General features: G+C 33.8%; 1 protein-coding gene across 2 annotated transcripts; it reads left to right on the top strand.

Annotated features, from left to right (window-relative positions):
- The first annotated feature begins 3,320 nt into the window (after positions 1-3,320).
- Positions 3,321-14,595, top strand: LOC110464780 (Williams-Beuren syndrome chromosomal region 27 protein-like). 2 transcript variants are annotated; one of them, XM_021520176.1, is made up of 6 exons: positions 3,321-3,396; positions 9,984-10,130; positions 11,452-11,583; positions 11,808-11,943; positions 12,087-12,179; positions 14,358-14,595. In XM_021520176.1, the coding sequence occupies exons 2-6, from the start codon at positions 10,008-10,010 to the stop codon at positions 14,540-14,542; spliced, it is 669 nt and encodes a 222-aa protein (XP_021375851.1). In that variant the 5' UTR covers positions 3,321-3,396; positions 9,984-10,007; the 3' UTR covers positions 14,543-14,595. The 2 variants fall into 2 exon arrangements, with proteins under 2 accessions (XP_021375851.1, XP_021375861.1); XM_021520186.1 differs by lacking the exon at positions 12,087-12,179.
- The last annotated feature ends 7,652 nt before the right edge of the window (positions 14,596-22,247 follow it).

The raw sequence follows: 22,247 nt of genomic DNA, 5'->3' as shown, positions 1-22,247 counted from the left end.
AAAAAGGGGGTTAAAAATAATAACAGAGATAACGAATAGATCATATGGACTATGTGATATATATAACGCCAAAGAGAGTAAGGTGGGTTTAAAGACATCAGAGTCTATAGAATAGACCGATGTCTTTCAAATCGTTAAATTATGCCTTAGAGTCCACGGAACTGAAAATAGTTTTCATATCCGGGACTCGAAAGTAGTTATCATGAATGGGTTTAAAATCGCAACATTCCATTGAAAAATGTTCCACTGTAAAGTGTCACATGCGTGGCATGAAGGTGGATCTTCTCGTTTTAAAAATGAATGAGTAGGATATGTATGCCCAGTACGGACCGAGAGAGGACAACTTCCTCTCTACGATCTTTCCAACTGGGAATAGATGTTTTCAGTTTCGGTTGTACTTTAAAAAGTTTGTTGCTGATCTCGAGAGACCAGCGTTGCTGCCATTAAGTTTGAATTGCTGTACGAAGAATAGGTTTAAAATCTGTATACGGTAGTTTGGTATTTGTGTGTTCTACATTTAACGCATTTTTTGCTTCTCTGTTAACAAATTCGTTTGGCTCGGAATCTATAGTAAAGTTATTTTATAATTTTTTAAGATACGAGATATTCGAAAAGCAAGGTTTTGTTCGAGTGTGTTTTTAGGATCGCGTAACTGTAAACTTTGTAGGACAGATAGAGAGTCTAAACAAATGATTGCATTTTTAATGCGGTGTTCATCGATATGGTCGAGGGCCAAACCAATGGCGCATGCTTCGACAGAAAAGATGGAGGCGCCGTCTGGTACAAGTGCAAGAATAAGCAGTGCAACAGGCTGCTGCCACTTTCTCACCTTCTTTGGAACCATCGGTGTAAAGTTGTGTATGATAAGGGTAATTCGAAATGCATTACCGAAAGGAGGATTGGTGTTCTTCGGGCATTACAATGGATTTCCCTCGCTCATATAATGTAAAGTTAAAATCAGGTGGATAATAGCATGTGTATTCTTTTTTCAATTTCCGACCTTTATGTGGTGCTTTCAATTCAGTTGATTTCGGTATAGAAACATGAATTTCATTTAACGTTTAAATTTGTCGCTGTTTGCATGATTTATGCATGGTATTTACTTAACAGACGCTGATACATGTTGCCAATTAAAGGGAAGACGCTGATATATGTTGCTAATTAAAATGAAACTAACAAAATTAAAAGCAAATAATCAGAAAATTTGATCTCACGATATCAGTATAATTAAAACATTTCACTGATTTGACAGGATGTTTCGATATTTTTATAATAAAATTGAAATAAATCATCAGAATCTTTTAATTTGCCTTGCATACCTGAACTAATGTGTAAACATGTCTATACACATCCAATTAACCTTTTAGTTGATGTTCCAAACAGATAAACAGTAAGTTAAATACATTGCTGTTTTTAAAGTAACTTCAAGTACTACCACTTATAGATTACTTTTTAACAACGGGTAATATATAAGTAATCCAAGGTCAATATGATAAACCTCTAATTTTTATATCTTACAACAACATTAGGTTATAACAAATATCAATATAAGCCAATAATCCAGTACGATTAATATTGCATAAAGAACTTTGGCAACGATTTTTTTTACATTTTGTAAAAAGAAGCGAAACCTGTAATATAATTAAATAAATACCGAATCATTCATCAACGAGCGTTCATAGGTGTCCCGTTATCTAAATATAGGCAATCAAAGGTGACCGCTCCTTACTGGCAAGCATTTTTTTTGAGCTTACAGGTCACGTGATACTTGTGACGTCAAAGTGGGACGTAAGGGTCACTGGTCCATATAGCAGTAGCTAGGGTCAGGAGCTACACACCTCCCATATAATTCTGATTTGTTTCAATGTTTCTGACAGTGTGATTCTTGACATGAGCTACTTACTTAATACAATTCTCTACCAATTTAGATTGAAGACAGAAGGAGGACAAATCACTATTTACGTAAATATTTACATCGGAGGACGATTCTATTATTGTTATTACTATTATCAATGCTTAACGGCCAATCAACACAGAATAGGTCATTAGGGCCAACAAATGGTCGAAAAAAACAAATGCTTAATAAAAACATCAAACCAAATTTTGGTTGACCTTTGGCCATTAAAGGTTTCTGCAAAATTTCATTAAAATTAGTACAGGGGTTTTGGAGAAGTTGAAAATGTAAATTGTTTACGGACGCACGACGGACGACGCACGACGACGGACACAAGGCGATCGCAATAGGTCTCCTGAGAATTTCATGTGACCTAAAAAGAGATAACGAATAGATGATATGGACTATGTGATATATATAACGTCAAAGAGGGTAAGGTTGGTTTAACGGCATCAGAGTCTATAGAATAGACCGATGTCTTTCAAATAAAATGTAGTGAAATAATGTCTTCGAGTCCACGGAACTGAAAAGAGTTTTCATATCCGGGACTCGAAAGTTATCACGCATGTGTTTAAACCCAGTTTTGAATATATATCTAGTTCGATGTTGTATTTACAGTGGAACATTTTTAAATAAAATGTTCCACTGTAAATGGAGTGTCACATGCGTGGCATGAAGGTGGATCTTCTCGTTTTAAAAGGTGCCAATGAGTAGGATATGTGTGTCCAGTACGGAGCCGAGAGAGGACAACTAATAGGTATATCTATGGTTTCTTAAATTGGGATATTCAATAGCAATTCCTCCATCTTCACCATTTCTGAAACGTTTTTTTTATTTACATTCTATTTTTGCTATTTATTCAAATATATCTTTTTCTTAAATATTTAAAACAACCTTAATAAGTGGTGATACTTGGTCACATAATGTGTATGTATCAAATGTTTTTCATGAACAAAAAGGTAAATGTTGTTTATTTCGAGATTCTCTTTATTTTTTATTATATGTCATGCTATCTTTATTTACACCAACACGACCCCTTTCGGAGTAATGATTTTTGTTCATCGTTTGGTACCAGATGGTTCTAATATATATCGAACAAAATAGGAATAGGAGTATCAACATGTATTCTGTTTATAACTTTAGCATCGAAACTTTGTACTTATTCGTTTTTTCTAAACTTTTGTTCAAAATTAAGTACCAGCGTACATCGCAGAATCAGTTGGAAACAAATATAACAGGTTGTACGCTAATTCTGAAAAATGTGTCGGTAATTCATTTTTCGATTGTGCACTGAAGTTTGTGATAGCAATAGCATATGTGTAGGTAATGCTTTCAATCTGAGCTATCTTATTGGTTCACTGACAGGTGCGTACATTCCGCAAACAAACAAACACACACACACACACACACACACACACATATATATGTTATGTATCTTTAAGACGGCATGAATTGTTAAAAGTTGCGTCGTCTCGATTAAGGAATATACAAGTAGTATACAGGTAGGTAGCTGTATTTTAGTTAAAGGTACACACAATATAAATTGTATATAATTTATCGTCGTCATGTTTAACGTTAAAGTAAGAAAGCTTTAAACCACGATGAAATGTGTTTTCTTCCAAAAATTTATACACGAACTTTCCACATTTTCTAACACTATTGTACATGTTTCTTAACGTGATATTTTACCAACTCATATATCGTACATGTATTACTAGAGTTTAGATTTTAGTTAAGACAAACATAAATAATAACAACTAATCACTTGTATATGCTTCAACGTTACGGCGTACAGTGGTGTTCTTAAAAATTACACGCTATTGTATACTATTGTATATTTATGATGTTTGTTGTGACATGTGATGTATTGCGATAATTAATATCATATTTAAACAAAAAAGGAAATATAGTTCATTTATCCAAATAAATTCCTGCATAAATAGGAAACCGTAGATTCCGGTTTACCGGTAATGATCGAAGAACCGAGTTTTGATGTAAGTGTTATTGCACGAAAACATGATAAAAAACTTTTGGGAAATTGCTTTCAAACAACATAGAAGTAGATATATATTCCAAACCGGCCGCATCTGGATGAAAATCCGAGACAGTTTATAAAAATCAGATATTCACTAAGCAGTTCGAGCTATTCCGGTGACCCCTAACAATCCCGAATAATCAGAAGAAGCCATCTGCCAGAACCTTTTTACCAGTTATTAATATACTTGGTGGTTTGATGTATCCATTCTACTATCAATTTTCGTGACTAAAGATAGTTGAGGGTATAACAGGTATATTCACATTTACCTAATTTTAGCATTATTTTCTTACATTGTTGCCATGGTAACAAATTGAAGAAGAATCTTTTCAAATTAAAGAAGTTTCTAAAGATTCTGGGTGATTAAAAATATAAGCAATGCCTATATTCGTTATCCGTTTATTGGTTTATCGATTTCAACACAGAAGCGGTCTTAAGAGTCAATAAAAGGTAGATAAAACACGCAAAAAGGTAGATAACACACGCAAAAAGGTAGATAAAACACGTTAAAGGTAATAAAACACGTAAAAAGGTAGATAAAACACGTAAAAGAGTAGATAAAGCACGTAAAAGGTAGATAAAATACGTAAAAGGTGGATAAAACACGTAAAAGGTAGATAAAACACGTAAAAAAGTAGATAAAACACGTAAAAGGTAGATAAAACACGTAAAAAGGTAGATGAAACACGTAAAAAGGTAGATAAAACACGTAAAAAGGTAGATAAAACACGCAAAAAGGTAGAGAAAACACGCAAAAAGGTAGAAAAGACACGTAAAGGGTGGATAAAACACGCAAAAAGGTAGATAAAACACGTAAAAAGGAAGATAAAACACGCAAAAAGGTAGATAAAACACGTAAAAAGGTAGATGAAACACGTAAAAAGGTAGATAAAACACGTAAAAAGATAAATAAAACACGTAAAAAGGTAGTTAAAACACGTAAAAATGTAGATAAAACAAGTAAAAAGATAAAACACGTAAAAAGGTAGATAAAACACGTAAAAAGGTAGATAAAACTCGTAAAAAGGAAGATAAAACACGCAAAAGGTAGATAAAACACGTAAAAGGTAGATAAAACACGTAAAAGGAAATGGCATCAAACAAATTAAAAGATAAAAAGACAAATGTCAACTTGAAAAGCAATGGTGGCTATGGTAAGTAATGTTTTTTTGAACAGACCAACAGTTTTCAGTTAGGTTAGAATTGTTGTGATAATTACCGTTATGATAGATTGGAGATTTGTTAAAATTCCATTAAATTTTTCTCTAAAATTTGTTTAGAAGGTTCAAAATCAGAACAATGCACTTTATTATTTCTTTGGTTTTAGGTTAAGGCTGCTTCAGCAGCTTTATCTACCTATTTATTTCCGTTTATTCCGACATGAACTGGTGTAAGGTGGCAAAACAATAAAATTCTGTTTATACGAAGGGCGATGCTTTGTAGGAGAATGTTGTTCAAATTCCGATTTTAAAACTTTAAAATAGTGACAAAGAGTCAGAACAAATTATTGCTTTGTTAATTTCATTATTTTCAATTTCATCCAAAGCCAGACCAACGGGAAGAATGCTATTTCTTTATATTGTGTGATATACAAGTGTCCCTTGTTTTGTTGTCACTACCCCAGGTATCACTTTGAGAGCACGATATCACAACATTTGATCTTGAAGCAAAAGATGCTTACCTTTCCGGAACAAAGGTTTTTATCTTTGTACTTTTTTAGGGTCTCAATTTAAATCTTTTATTATATATNTGAAATAAGGCTAGTTTTTTGTGACATAAGTAAGGCATTTGACAGGGTGTGGCATAGAGGATTAATACACAAATTGGAGAAATATGGAATTAAGAATAATATGTTGGGGTGGTTCAAAAATTATATCAGAGATAGAAAACAAAGAGTAATATATGATGGTTTCCATTCTACTTGGCAAATATTGAAAGCAGGGGTACCTCAGGGCTCGGTCCTAGGACCATACTTATTTCTTTTGTATATTAATGATCTGGAAAATGAGATAGGATGTAATATAAAATTATTTGCTGATGATACTTCATTATACATAATAATAGACAATAATCATCAGCAAGCAGCAAACAGTCTGAATGAAGATCTACGCAAAATATCAAAATGGGCAAATGATTGGGGTATACTTTTCAACCCAGATAAAACTGGATCTCTAATAGTATCTAAGAAAATTACTGCAGATAACCTACATCCACACCTAGTATTTAATAATACTCGGGTAAGTAATATTACAAATCACAAACATCTAGGGGTTTACTTAAATGAACAGGGTAACTGGACACATCATATAAACTTTATTTTTGAAAAGGCATCTAAAAGCGTAAATGTTCTAATAATGTTAAAATATAAAATCTGTAGAAAGGCACTTGAAATATTGTATACTACACTTATCAGACCTATTCTAGAGTATGCTTGTGTTATATTGGATAACTGTACAAAACAAAAAAAAGATCTCTTGGAATCTATCCAGCTTGATGTTATCAGGATAATTACTGGTCTAAGAAAAGGCACTAGCCACTGTATATTATATAAAGAAATAGGGTGGGAAAGTTTACAGAATAGGAGGGATAAACATAAACATATCTTCTTTAAAATAACAAACAAATTAACCCCAAATTATCTACATGAAATTATTCAACCATATATATTAAACCCTGAAGAAAATACATACAATCTTAGGCACTCAAGAATTTTCAATGAGCCCCTTCCTAGAACCACACTATATGCTAATAGTTTTTTTCCCAGTATGATGAACATATGGAACAGTGCCAATAATAACCTTACTTATATTACAAATATTATTACATTTAAAAGGGAAATACAAAAGGTAATTGTAGGGGACACAGAACAAAATGTATGTACACCTGTATTTAAATACTCTGGTTCACGAAAAAGTAATATATTAATGTGTCAATTAAGAAATGATGCTAGTCAACTAAACTATGATCTGTTTAAAGATCACTTGAAAAATCGTCCAAACTGTCCTTGTAGTCATGCAATTGAAAACTCTTATCATTTCTTTTTTGAATGTCCTCTCTATACAGAAGAACGACAAACTTCTATACAGGATCTTATATTAAATGATGAAGATTTCCATAATACAATACCTTTAAGTACTATTCTAAATGGAAACACTAGTAATAGTGATTTACAGAACAATCAATTGATGGAGTGTGTGCATAAATACATCAATGCTACAGGACGGTTTAAATAGATAAATATACAAGCTGTATGTGGTTGGTGTATTCTTTGTATTCTGTAAGATAAATTCATTATTTCTGTTGATAGTGGATAATGAATATATATATTTACATATAATATACCAAGGTTGATTGATCACAGGGCAACAAATGTCCATGGACTTTATGTGGTCATGACACTCAAGGTATGATGGAGTAATGTAAATCAATAGTTATAATTTATTTAATTATTGAAAAATTAATAATTTATTATGAAATACCAAAATGCCACATATTTGTAACCTGTGAACTAGTGTACTTTGTTATCATATTTAATGCCCAACTGCACATTCATTTAAAACAAATATAAACTACATTAAATAAACCAACAAACCCATGCCTGTAGATACAAATGTGGTGTTAGAGTGTATGAGTGAGTGATTGAGATTATTTTGTGTTCTTATATAATTATTTATGTCTTTTTGTGTTTTCATATTATTATTTTTTTTAATTTTTTTTATATTATTTTTTTCTGTTTTCTTTTAGTTAATTTTCTATTTGATTTTCCAACTCATTTCAAGACATGTCTACTTCAAATAAGTCCTGGTACATTTCTTTATCAGTGTGGCAGGAGTGGGTTTGTAGGTATATATATTTTAGTTGTTTACTTACCTTTTGTAGTAATCATTACTACTTATTATTATGTCTGCTTTTGGAGACTACACCTTTTGTTTACATACGGTACAGGTCTTAGACCACTTCCGTTTTAGGTGATAACGTGTGGTTTTAACCTTATATAGTGGAGCCGGTAATCTTTCGGGTTATGTATTTTGCCTATAAAAGCACGTGCATCTCCCGTTTCAAGTCACTCTGGCACAGAGACAACAAGTTGTCTGCCGGGTCGCCTCTGCTAAGCACATGTAGGTATTAAGACATATGGCCCCGTAGCTCTAAAACACTACTATATATATGTATCCATAATTTGGGAATATTTAGTACAGTGGGACGGTCGGGTGGTTATAATTCCATGCAAACTACTGCAGCAACGTAGGTTTTTTCTCCAATATAGCTGTTATTATTTTCTACTCTAGCCATGGAAGGTCTGTTCTATTTGTTGTCTGTTAATAAATTCATATTGGTTAATATTTTGGAGTTCTAGTCATATTTTCAGGGTACAGTCAGTCAACACGGAACCTCAGGTCCACGAACACTAAATAAATTGGACGTTGTTAAATCCGTTAAAGTTAAAGTTAAAGTTTTGCTTTATTTCATGTTGCCGTAGCAAATTTAAGTTGCTCAAGGTCAAGACGTATATCCATATATTTAATTCGATTTGAACACTGTGTATATTCATAACGGTATATTTAATTCTTCTTGACACAAATTTTACAACTATTTTGAATATTAATATCGCAAAGTTTGTATTTTTTTTTCTCCAAGGATTTTTTTTCTTTTTCTGTAGAAACATGAAAATATTAAGCCAGCCTAATAAAATGTATATTACCTAGCAATAAATGTATCCATGTGTCATGAGATGAGTTGAAATAAAATGTATGTATGTAAATATTGTATTCAATGTCTTCAAATATCAAAAGTATGCTGGAAGCCATGGAGAGAGCTTATATGGGCAATGCCTGTTGCTCAATCCTTTTGTTTAATCAATAAAATATATTTGAAATGAAATCTTTTATTAGTTCATATTTAGCACAAGCTTTATCGAGTTTGATTTTGAACAAGAGTCCCATTTGTCTTGAATCGCTCACCTGGTATAAATCTCACACTTGTAACCTTAAGAGTGATCTTAAATAAAGCTACAGGCAAAATATCAGTATTTATGATTAAAGGTCATTCATAAGAACATGTTAAAAGATTTAAAAACATTTCACCCCTGTGACCTTGAAAGTCGAACAATGTCATTTTGTTGAAATTTTTTTAAAGCCCTTCATCTCAGGATGCAACTTGCAAAATATCATTACCCTATCCTTTTGTTTATTGAAATTAGGTCATTTAAATGTTATACATTTTTGACCAAACGTGGCCTTGAAAGAAAGTCAAGGTCATTCAAATCGAAAAGCTCCATAGTCCTTCATTCAAGCATGCTACTGACTTAATATCAACATTCTGGGCCTCAGGGTTTTTCAGAAGAAGTCATTAAAAGATTTTAAACAAATTTACCCCTGCGACCTTGAGTATAGGTCAAGGTCATTCACTTTGACAATATTGGTAGCCCTTCATCCCAACATGCTACTGACCAGATATCAACATTCTCGGCCTTATTGTTATTCAGTAGAAGTCGTATACAGATTTGAACCTATTTGACCAGTGTGACATTGAATATAATTCAAGGTCATTCATTTGAACTAACTTGTTAGTACTTCATAATGGTATGCTACTGACCAAATATGACATCTTGGGCCTTTTGGTTATTAAGAAGAGGTCGTTTAAAATCTTTGAACATATTTGATCTCTTGTGACCTTCAATAAATGTCATTAACTTGAACAAACTTAGTAGTCCTTCATCCCATCATGTTATAAGTCAAATATCTTAATCCTGCGACGTTTGGATATTCAGAAGTCGTTTAAAAGTTTCAAACATATGCGACCCCTGTGACATTGAATATGGGTGAAGGTCATTCAAGGGTAGCCGCAATCTTTTAAACAGTCCCAACTGTTTTCAACGTACAGCCTACAGTGTTTAAAGAACTCGTTTTATGTAAAATACTTTTATTATATTGGAAACTTCATTTGCTTATACTCATAACTCATGCAGTCGACATAAAGTGTAGCTTTTCCAAGCCTACTACAATGTAGCTATCGAAATAGTATGCATGTTTTATTGCTTTTTTTCAATAACAGTCCCATTGTATTTGTTGGACAAAAATGGAAGATTTAAAGGACGAAGATGACGCTGCTTACAATACAAATGCGACGGCTTTCAACGGCAGCATGGACAGACACGAAATCATACAGTACTACTCCGAGTGGGCGTATCAGTATGAAGAGGTAAGATATTTCTGTCAATAGCTTTTAATTTTTTTGCAGTTATTATTATCAGCATTTTAAAACTCTCTAATGACCTTACCCCCAGTAAAAACATTGTGCCAAGCTATATTTAGTGTTTGAGAAAGTGTTTATTCAAGCTGTATTGAATCACCACAGTCGAGAGCCTGCTGACTGTTATACGGTTGAAGTATCTCTATGGGGTGTCATCCAATGTGACTAGCCATGCTTTCAATTTTACAAAGCGCAAAAATTGATTTAACTTGCTTTAATATTTTCCCTTTAACTCTTGTTCAGCACTGCAGTGATATACACAAATGTGTATTTCAGATTTATTATGGCAAGCATTGCAGTCGGTCACACTTGGTCAATTTAGAATTCCAATAGCGGATGAAAGTTTTTAGCAAGCCTCAGTTAAATATTTATGGGCAAAACGATAAAAAGTGTCCAATTAATCCGAGAAAATACCGTCTGCACTGAAAAAGAAAATATCTTCACAAATCTACAAGATAATAGCGGCAATAATTCGTGACAGCAAAAACAATGAAACAGAAACAACCAGTGATTGTAATGATAGAACCTTAATTTAATAAAATCAGATTAGAAATTAAAGGGAAATAATAAAAAGAATAATAAAACCCAATTGATACAAAAACAAATTTAAAATGATAAAAAGAAACGGAAACAAACAAAAAGGGAGGGCACAAAAGAAAACATTCAACGATTTAAACATCATCGCAAAAGTTAAAAGGAATTATTAAAAATGGAAATTTCATAAAATACATTTTTAGTATGCGAATCAAAACAGTTTTTTCTAGTCTTAACACGAACATTTACTCGCCACGACTGTTTTATCTGCACGTGCTGAATTTTTCATCTGCTCCTCACATTTACGATGGATCTCAATATAAAAATTGATTTTTACAGGAGCAAGACAGTTCAGAAGTTAGAGCACCGTAATATTTATGTATAACACCTAGCACATGCGCGAGTTAGACAATAATGCGTAAAACATGTTGGAAGTAAATAATTCAGAGACATCTATTTCTAATGTATAAGGTCATATTCGTGTTAAATGTAGTATAGAAGAAAGTTAACAAAGTTATTAAAACAGGAAAAATTAGAAATTAGTGTATACAACTCATATTGAGGAAAATTACACGTTAAGCCTCATTCGCGATCCACGACAAATGGTGGATCACAAATAAAAAAGAAAACAAGTGTGCATTCGGAACTAATCCTTTTTTTAAACTACAATCTCTTATCACTATTCCAATTTTTGATTCTATAACTCATATCTATTCATTTTTTATGTTAACCATAGGACCTCGCTCCTGGGAGATATGACGGACCAATGATGACCGCGGAAACATGTGCGCAATACTTCAAAAAGAAGGACAGACAAAATGTGCGGATACTAGACGTGGCAGCCGGAACCGGATTGGTTGGTGAACTGGTACGCTTTAAACTATTTCTTAACTTGTTTATAGATCAATTCTAATATATTTTCAGCAAATTGAATTGATAGCAAGTGTACATGCAATATATACTGCGTTTCATGTTTAAAGATAATTAAATCGATGAATAATGTTCTATTACGGATTGAAATATATTTGATGTTCTAGCCTTTGAATATAGCAATAGAAATTGGAATGAAAATATGTTTATACGTGGTTGTAGCTTGCAAAAAAGGGTTTCAGCGATATCCACGCTCTGGACCCTTCAGAAGGAATGTTAGAATTAGCGAAGAGAAAACAAGTCTATAAAACTTTCCTGAACGAATACCTAACTGAAGACAAACTTCCGGTACCTGACAGTACGTATCACCTTATTATCAAACAAAGGAAAATTCAAACAACTTATATATATATCACTGCAGCATTATCGTTTATAGTACTTCAGTTTGTTAAAACATTGGCAAAGAAATCAAGTAAATGTTATTTTGGCGTATTTACACAGGTTTTTATAACTGTGTGACGTCATCAGGAGGAATGGGAGACGGTCATATCCCCTGTGAGGCTCTTTATGAAATAATCCGTATAGTGAAATCAGGTAAACATTGACATACTTCATTAAGTTTAATGTAATTCGTAATGTATCCATGATATATATACAAACAATTAGTTGGAATTCTTAATTGAAAACATATAAGCAGACGCGTTTAGCAGGATATATCTATTACGTTTGAACGTATTTTGATATAAGAACAGAAACATCTTCAGTAAAAAATGTGTATAATATATTAATAAGAGATCTCAATCAAAAGTCATCTTGAATAAATTGAAGAAAGAATAATATAATCATATAGTACAATTAAACTGTTATGTGGGGGATGACCATAGTTGACTGTAGTAGACCGCAGGTGACCTGAGTTAAACGAATTAGACGTAGTTCCCGAACCCTAAATTAAACATTACTTAACTGTACTTTACCCTAGTTCACCGTACTTCAAACGTAGTCCAACCCTAATAGTTGTCCCTACTTGACCCTACTTGACCGTAGTGTTAACCGTAGTGCCATATTACTACGGTCAACTACGGTAAACGCTACGGTAAAGTAGGGTCAATAACGGTCAACTACGTTCAAATTACGGTCACAGTAGGTTCTTTGCATACCAACTCACCGTAAAGATATTTTGAACATGTTAGAACAATTTTGGGCTAACCACGGCCAAATTATGAGTTTCTTGAAGTTCAAACGTTTATAACTACGTTGAACTATGTCTAACTACATTTACTAGTTAACTAAGGTAACCTTCGGTTTACTACAGTCATCTATGGTCATCCCCCACTTAGGTCAACAACGTGCATGACCGTTAGATGTGACCGCGGCTTAAGTAATATCCTATCATAACCTCATAGCAAGTTGTCTTCCTCTCGGACATGTGGCTACCTTGTAATCGCGGACCGGGTGGAATATCGATACGTTAACATCTTTTCTCTCGTTTCAAAATTATAATGTCGAAGGATGTACACCTCTGAGAAGTAAAAATTTCCAGTATTAAACTTTTTTTCTTATCTTGATTTTTGGAAAAAGAAGATAATGGCATAGAAGAAAATGCAAAAAAAAAATATATGTCCCTGTGCTCGTTTTTGTGCTATGATCGGCCAAAGATACCAATTTAACACAATATGTGATTTTAGGTGAATTTTCGGGTTTTGCCCATTTGCAGAACAAGTTCATACAATTTCTTCCAAGTGTGTTATCAGATCTAGATATGTATGAATGTTTGTAGAATTGATAAAAATATTATTTTCTTTGGAAAACTATGGAAGTAAATTTCTTAATCTTATTCATTTTACTCAGAAATGCGATTTTAGTTACCCCTACCCCTTATTTTTTAATGAAAAAATGCACATTTTTCACCATTTTTTGCAGATTAAACGCTTGATATAAAAAAATCCTGTATTAAACTTTTTTTAGTATTCAATGAATCCAAAGAAAAAGTGTTTCTCTTTCTAAAACAGCCACAAAAATGGGGGGGCGGTGTGCTTCTTTTTTTGTCCCATTATTATTTGTGTTGTTTTTCACCTTTTTCGAGGTCAAAAATTAAAAGTGCTTCAGTTACCCTAAAATGTAAAATATTATATCAATAATATATAACTTTCCGCTTTTTTCCATATTATTTTAATCATATTGAACATTATAAAATTGTACAGCAAAATTGAACCTGCTACAGTTAATAATAGTGACACAATGACAATTTAAGTGATCAATCTAGTGTCAAAAAAAGTATAATTTTGGCCCATTGTGAAGGGAAGAAATTCACATAAATACACTTTTTCAAAATGGCCGCCAAATTGGTCATTTTTTTTAAAATTCTTGTAAAAAATGTTCTACACACAACAGACATCTAGGTTTTTTTACATGTTTTTCAGATGTGTGCGTGCTATTATACCTATCTTAATTTCTTAAATATTACAAAAACCCGTTACACCAGATCAAAACGAGACTTGAACGTGACTGAAACTTCAGAAGAGTACATCCTTAACGTCTTTCTTATTGACCTAATGAAAGATTTCAAAATAATGATCAATAATTTGGTCTTCTTCAGGATAGTTCGTTAATCGATATCATGACAATTTAAAATATTGATTTTGTTCATTAGTAGCTAATGATGTACAATATTCGTCAGAGTTAATTGAAATGTATGTACTTGTATTGACAAAACAATGTTCTAATTAAGAAGCATTCCATGAAAACCTCATTAGTTGCCTTTTTCTTGTATAGGTGGCTATGTGGTGATCGCAATGCGAGAGGAATATCTCTACAATGTACCAGAATACAAGGACCGTCTAGAACCACTCATGGCTAAATTAGAGGCCCAAGGAAAATGGGTCAATGTCGAGAGGCGTGTCGTACCTAACTACGCCTTCAAAAAGAATGGACTCATATTTATATACAAAGTACTTTGAATATCCATATTTCGAAGAAAAAGCCTACATGTACCCGTTCTTACTGATCGGATGAAAATTTGCTTATCGCTGCCTGTGAAAATGTCGGATTGCTTCGAACTAAGATATTTAAAAAAGGGTGGTGTGCCTTAGATATGGACATATTAAATAAAAGAATAAGAAAATACTCATAAATTATTCCATGTTTTCTTTGTTTACATTTCATCAACCGCTCTATTTGCTTCTCAAGTGAACATAACGGGATGTCACGATTTTGTTTTACGTCCTATCAACAGCTTAGGTCATTGAGAAGTCCTAGAGAATTCAATTATTAAGTTGGAAAAACTTACCGACTAATCCCTTTGTCAATATGTTGTCAATAAAACATGTTTAAACTAAGCTAAGGGCATTTAAGGACGTGTTCCATGTGTGTTGTGTAAGCGTGCATGTGTGCTGGAGGCCGTGTATGTTTGTTCACTTGCGTCCTTATGATAGCGCGGATCTGATACCGACTTTGTAGTGCTATCTCACTGAAATAACATGTCGAAGACACCATGCAAAGCATTCCGCCTGATCACATTATACTGACAACGGGAGAAGCTGTTGTTGTAAACACCCTAACTGCTGAACGTTAAGCAGGGAATAACAATAACCATTTCAAGGACTTGGGTATGTCCCGGCTTGGGAACAGATACAATTCCTTTTCTAAAGCAAGGCGCTACTAAATAAAAGGTAGTTAGAAGCAGAGAGAAAAAATAAAATCCCAAATAGTGCAACGTGTGCGGCAGGCTTAGTTTGGTCGATTTCGTATTGCCAAATAGAGTGCAGAAAGGCAAATCCTAAATTATACAGGAGGTTAAAACACTAGTTGCCTCTTACTATACATGCAGTAGATAACCATAGGTGTATTCTTTTGTCGATCCCCGACCTGCAGGGGTTGCATGAGTCTCTTAGTTATTTTAATCCCTTCTATAAAAGCTATTATAACTTTACATTACGTATTTTTTTATTGAGCATCAATATCTTTATAAATTCTCTGGAAGACTACACCAGATACTGGGCTAAAATAGGGAAATGTTGAGTTTGAGTAGGTTCATCATTTCAAAGAAAATAAGTAGCTTGAAGACTAAAAGGAAACCCATAGGAAAGAGCGTTTGCAAGGGGCAATGTACTAGATGCTGTGTTTCGTCAAAACCACATGCAAACTAGAAAATTATTTTGTTAACAGAAACGTAGGTCTCCCCGTATTAGCTAATATGCATAATTGGAAGAATAGAAAGGTCAAATCAAGATTAACGTGTGTAAATTCTAAACCATTAAACTTTTCAATTATTCAGGTTCATGTTAGTTGTCTTCTGTATATAGTAGGGCACGAGAACTAATTCCAGTGTACTGCACACTTTCTGTGGGTGATGCAGGTATACTTCAAGTTTGATCAAGATATATTTAACGGTTTAGAAGTTATGTCATGGACATATTCTCTTATGCTCCGAACAAACTTCGGTATTAAAAATAAACAAAGGGTCATAACTCTGTATAACGTGGGGCACGATAACTAAATCCAGTGCATTGCACATCTCCTATGAGTGATGCAGGTAAACTTCAAGTTTGATCAAGATATCTTTAACAGTTTAAAATGTACTGGCTGGACAAGAATTTACTGAAAATTGTTGCATTTATTTGACCTTTGACATTGAGGTGAAAGTCACAGTGATCTTATTCCAGTGCACTGCATACCATCTGTCGGTGATGCAAGCATACTTCAAGTGACATAAAGATATCTTTGATGGCCCGGAAAGATTAGAAGAACCAGAACAAGAAGAAGAACCAGTACTTATACAACATGTCTCACGAATTATGTAGGTATAGTTTGGATATTTAAGACACAGGAAATACAGACCAAACAAATGTTTTGTTTGGTTTAATAATGTTTAACTTCCTATTAACAGCTAAGGTCATTTAAGGACGTGCATCCATGTGTGTAGTGTATGCATGCATGCGTGTGTGTATGCAAGAGACAGGGTATGTTGGTATTGAATGTCGAAACTACACGTACATAATATGCATGTTGTTGTGTCGAAAAACAGCATCTTATACCTTGACATGTTTTAATTTAATTCCTTTCATCTGGTTTGCAACTTCAATATCCGTCACTATAACACTTATGTACGGAAGGGCATTACGGCCACTTTAAACAAAATAGTTTCATTGTTTTCATGATACTAACTCGAAATGTCGAGATGATAACTCGATTAAAGATAACTCGAAATTTCGACTTAATAACACGTGCAGTGCCTTTATGCAGCAACTGACCTAGACTTTTCTTAAAGTAAGGCGACCTGGTGTTGAACGAAACTTTAAGAAAGGGGATCCAGGTCCAGCTGTAGATTACAAGTAAATAAATATTTTATTTTGAGCATGATCAATACAGAAATATTGGTTTCGCCTTAAGTGCAAAGTCTTTCTAAAAGGGTTCATGGACTAGCCTCAAATTGATATCTCGTAATAATGTATTAATGCCAACAATTTAATAAAGTTTGAAGTGATGTGGATTTTATTTTAACCAGATTCTGTCCAATCCAGATATTTGTGTAAACCGGCCAAATAATTTAGTATTTAATTCTATAACATCGTTGATTAATCTTCGGACTCTGTAAGCCGGCTCATTTCCCGGTTTCATACTTTCTGTAAAATATAAAATATACTCTCTGTAAATCTTCATCACGTTCTGATGTTCTAGTTCTGTTTATTTTCAACTTTAACTAAAAAATATAAGAAAAATGAATATTAGATCTATAAGAAAATCCTAGGTCCGTCGCTTCATAATATTTTAATTAAATCTCGACTGTTCTAAAAAATGTTATGTAGCTGGTTTAATATGAGGCTTTAAGGTTGGTGGTAAAAGGAATAACGTCCTATTAACAAATGAGGTCATAGAGGCATGTAACATTAAACTGTTAAAATTACTAATTATACCTGACTGTACATTTAAATATTACTTTTAGTAGATATGCTGATAGCCGTAGACTTTGTGGAGAGAAAAAATGGTTCAATTTTACTTTTTACGTGTTTTATCTACCTTTTATCTACCTTTTACGTGTTTTATCTACATTTTATGTGTTTTATCTACATTTTTACGTGTTTAAACTACCTTTTACGTGTTTTATCTCTCTTTTTACGTGTTTTATCCACCTTTTACGTGTTTTATCTACCTTTTTACGTGTTTTATCTACCTTTTATCTACCTTTTACGTGTTTTATCTACATTTTATGTGTTTTATCTACATTTTTACGTGTTTAATCTACCTTTTACGTGTTTTATCTCTCTTTTTACGTGTTTTATCCACCTTTTACGTGTTTTATCTACCTTTTTACGTGTTTTATCTACCTTTTACGTGTTTTATTTTCCTTTTACGTGTTTTATATCTCTTTTTACGTGTTTTATCCACCTTTTACGTGTTTTATCTACCTTTTTACGTGTTTTATCTACCTTTTACGTGTTTTATTTACCTTTTACGTGTTTTATTTACCTTTTACGTGTTTTATATCTCTTTTTACGTGTTTTATCCACCTTTTACGTGTTTTATCTACATTTTACGTGTTTTATCTACCTTTTTACGTGTTTAATCTACCTTTTACGTGTTTTATCTCTCTTTTTACGTGTTTTATCTACCTTTTACGTGTTTTATCTACCATTTACGTGTTCTATCTACCTTTTACGTGTTTTATCTACCTTTTTACATGTTCTGTCTACCTTTTTACGTGTTCTATCTACCTTTTACGTGTTTATCTATCTTTTTACGTGTTTTATCTCTCTTTTTACGTGTTTTATCCACCTTTTACGTGTTTTATCTACCATTTACGTGTTCTATCTACCATTTACGTGTTCTATCTACCTTTTACGTGTTTTATCTACCTTTTTACGTGTTTTGTCTTCCTTTTACGTGTTTTATCTACCTTTTACGTGTTTTATCTACCTTTTTACGTGTTATACCTTTTACGTGTTTTATTTACCTTTTACGTGTTTTATCTACCTTTTTACGTGTTTTATCTACCTTTTACGTGTTTTATCTACCTTTTACGTGTTTTATCTACCTTTTACGTGTTTTATCTACCTTTTACGTGTTTTATCTACTTTTTAGTTGTTTTATCTACCTTTTTACGTGTTTTATCTACCTTTTACGTGTTTTATCTACCTTTTTCGAGACATTGCTACACATTGAGGTTATTCCTTGTGTTGTAATAGTTAGAATGGGTAATGTATGAATGGACCATCCAGAGACTGCAAGGACCAACTCGTCGCGGCGGTTTGTTCTATACCTGGACTACCATTCACCGATTGGGTTTTACCGTGTATAATTTGTTGTTTACGCATAAAAATTCCAACTATTGTGCCACTTTGATCTTACACAACTAGCTATAAACGGTTTAACACAAGTAAAATACCCCATGTCGAACATTAGTCAAGTCTACTAACCCATTATGAGCTTGTGTTTCACAGCTATTAGAAAATAGATAAAATTTAAAAAGATAAAATCAGATAAAAATGTTAATTTTTAAAAGCATTCGCATTGTATGTGTAGATAATTAAAATAAAAAGTGGATTAAAATAATACAAAAAGCCAATGGGCCTTAATGGTCACCTGAGTTATGTAAAAACTGATGTTATCGATGTTGCCAAATGAAAAAGAAATCAGTTTGTAACAAAGGTAACTTGAACTACATGTAATGTAGTTTGGAAGATCTGGATAGTATACATGTATGTACTATGTACAAATAGTGGTTCTGTCAGTCAACTGACAGTACTTGTCCGTTTAGCTCAGTGGTAGAGAGTTGGCCTCCTAAACCTGGGGTCATGGGTTCGATCCCAGCTGGGGCACCTCATCTTTCCACTTCTTTCTTTCCTATTACAGTAGAACGAGCTGTTGGATTTTTGTTTTTGTTTATTTGAGTAAGGTTACTGGCTAAAATGAAAACATTTAGTAAACGTTACCCGATCCCCAGGGGATAAAGTGCTATAGGACCCTTCTATCTATGTAGATGATTTGTTTCCAGCATATCTTGCTCTGGATAATATTGTTTAATTTAAGCCAATTTGACCCCTTTTAGCCCCGCCCCTCAGCCATTGGAGGCGGGCCCGGGCCCAAACTGTCAAAGTATCAAACCGTCGTTTCATAGTTATAATGGCTGTCAAGTTTGAATTATTTCCAATTGAAAATGAACCAAATATACCCAAAAGTATCATTTTCCTATATAAAGAATAGTGAACTTCGCCCCCTCCCCAGGGGCAAACATGGAGTCTGGGAGTTATGAAATTCACAATTTTGATAAAGCACCTAAAGACCCTTCCATCTATGACGAGTATTGGTTTCCAGCCTATCTCAGTGTGGAGAAGATGACTGTTGAAATTTCTGGCTATATGAAGTATATATGAACCTAGGGATGAGACAGGGTTAAAAATGTCAAAGTATCATACTGTAATCTCATGTTTATAATGTAAGTCAAGTCAGACCTGGTCAATTGTGGTGCACATTTGACCAAGGAAGGTTCCTGCAAAATTTTATTGAAATCGGATTAGCTGTTTCTGAGAAGAAGTCGAAAATGTAAATTGTTTGCGGACGCACGACGGACGATGCAGGTCGACAAACAAAGGGCGATTAGAATAGGTCACTTGAGACTTCGTCTCAGGTGACCTAGAAACTATAAACTTGAATGAATTTGACCAAAACATCAATCTAACGCAGATCAATCAACAGTGAACTACAGTAAACACTTCTCCCCAAAGTTAAATGTGTTATCCTCAATAATGAAGAGTATTTGATTCCAAAACCTGAACCCAAAGAAAAAATGTTGTTAAATGTAAGGGAATTTTACACCTACAAGGTACATAAGCCAGGCCGTAATTGGTCCCTTGTGAGGAGCACCAGGGTAAACTAGCACCAAACTCTCATCTCATAGAGTTTTAATTCCAATCAACTCCTCCCCAGGGGGGAAGGTAGAGCTCAAACTCAGCCCATTGGATATTAAATTTCACAATATTGATAAAGCACCTTTTAAGATCCTTCCTCTAAGAAGAGTATTTGTTTCTAGCATATCCGAGTCTTATAAGAAGAAGACTGTAGAAATTTCAGCCTAAATAATTCATTTGATACCTGTTGACCCAGCTCCTCACCCCCTGGGGTAGACCAGGGTATACATATTCAAAGTGTCAGACTGTCAATAGTGTTATAATTGCAGTTGAAAATCAACAAATGAACCCAAAAGTATTGTTTTCCTATATAAATATAGTAACTAATTTCACCCCCTCCCAAGGAGGAAAGGAAGCCATGAGCTAACGTAATTCATATTTTTGATAAACCACCTGAAGACTTGTTTGTTTGTTTGTTTGTTTATGTTTAACGGTCTATCGACGGCTGTGGTCATTTAGGTCCATGGTGATTTTGATTGTATTTTTTTTAACAAACATGTGAGTAGCGAAGATAAAATCAGATAAAAAGGTTCATTTTAAAAGCATTCGCATTGTATTTGTAGATAATTAAAATAAAAAGGGGGTTAAAATAATAAAAGAGATACAAATAGATGATATGGACTATGTGATATATATAGGGTCAAAAAGGGTAAGGTGGGTTAAATGACATTCGACAGATAGAGAGTCTGAACAAATGATTGCATTTTTAATGCGGTATTCATTGATATGTTCGAGGGCCAAACCAATGGCGCATGCTTCGGCAGAAAAGATGGAGGCGCCGTCTGGTAGTCGAACTGAAGTGCGAGAATTAGCAGTACAGCAGACTGCTGCCACTTTCTCACCTTCTTTGAACCATCGGTGTAAAGTTGTGTATGCGAAGGGTAATTCGAAATGCATTCCCGAAAGGAGGATTTATGTTCTTCGGGCATAACACTTGATTTCCCTCTCTCATGTAATGTAAAGTTAAAATCAGGGGTTTGAATGGTCCACGGAGGAACATCAGATATGTTAAATTCAGCTATGTCAGTAACTTTATGTTGAGTTCTTGCAGGAAATTTGAAATTCGGATACCAAATGTTGGCAGAAGTTTTTGGTTTTGCGTAAATATGTTTTGATATTTTGGGTTAAATACTTGGTCGAAAGCATGATTTCTAGGGTTTGATTTTAATTGAGTTGCAAACTGTAATGCAAGTTTTTCCCTTCTGTCATAAAGAGATGGTTCATTCGCTTCCACGTACAGGCTTTTTACAGGTGTTGTTCGAAAAGCTCCAAGGGCTAGACGTAGCCCTTGGTTATGGATTGGATGTAGCATCTGAAGGTACGAACTGCGCGCCGACCCGTATACCATAGAACCAAAATCCAGTTTTGTTCGAATAAGTGATCTGTATAGGCGCAAAAGCATTTCACGGTCCGCTCCCCAATCAGTATGAGAAAGGCCTCGTATAATGTTTAACGAATCAAAAATGAGGCCGAGAAATTTAGTCTGTTCAACAACAGGAATTTTAGTACCATCGAGTGTAAGATTTGGGTCATTGTGTGCTTTTCGTCAGAAATGCATGCACACAGTTTTAGATTTAAAGAATTTGCAGCCGTTTTCGTCTGCCCAATTTTGTAGTTTGTTTAAACTCTGTTGAAGTTGTCGTTCTGTTGTGTGCATGTTCTTAGATCTGTACCAGATCAAGATGTCATCCACAAATAACTATCCTTCTGTTGTTTGACCAAGACAATTGACCAAGACATTTGACTATATAATTAATGT

The sequence above is a fragment of the Mizuhopecten yessoensis genome, unplaced genomic scaffold, assembly GCF_002113885.1.
Source record: "Mizuhopecten yessoensis strain PY_sf001 unplaced genomic scaffold, ASM211388v2 scaffold1539, whole genome shotgun sequence".
NCBI classification, from domain to species: domain Eukaryota; kingdom Metazoa; phylum Mollusca; class Bivalvia; order Pectinida; family Pectinidae; genus Mizuhopecten; species Mizuhopecten yessoensis.
The sequence above is the reverse complement of the archived record's forward strand: the minus strand, read 5'-3'. Positions and strand labels throughout refer to the sequence as shown.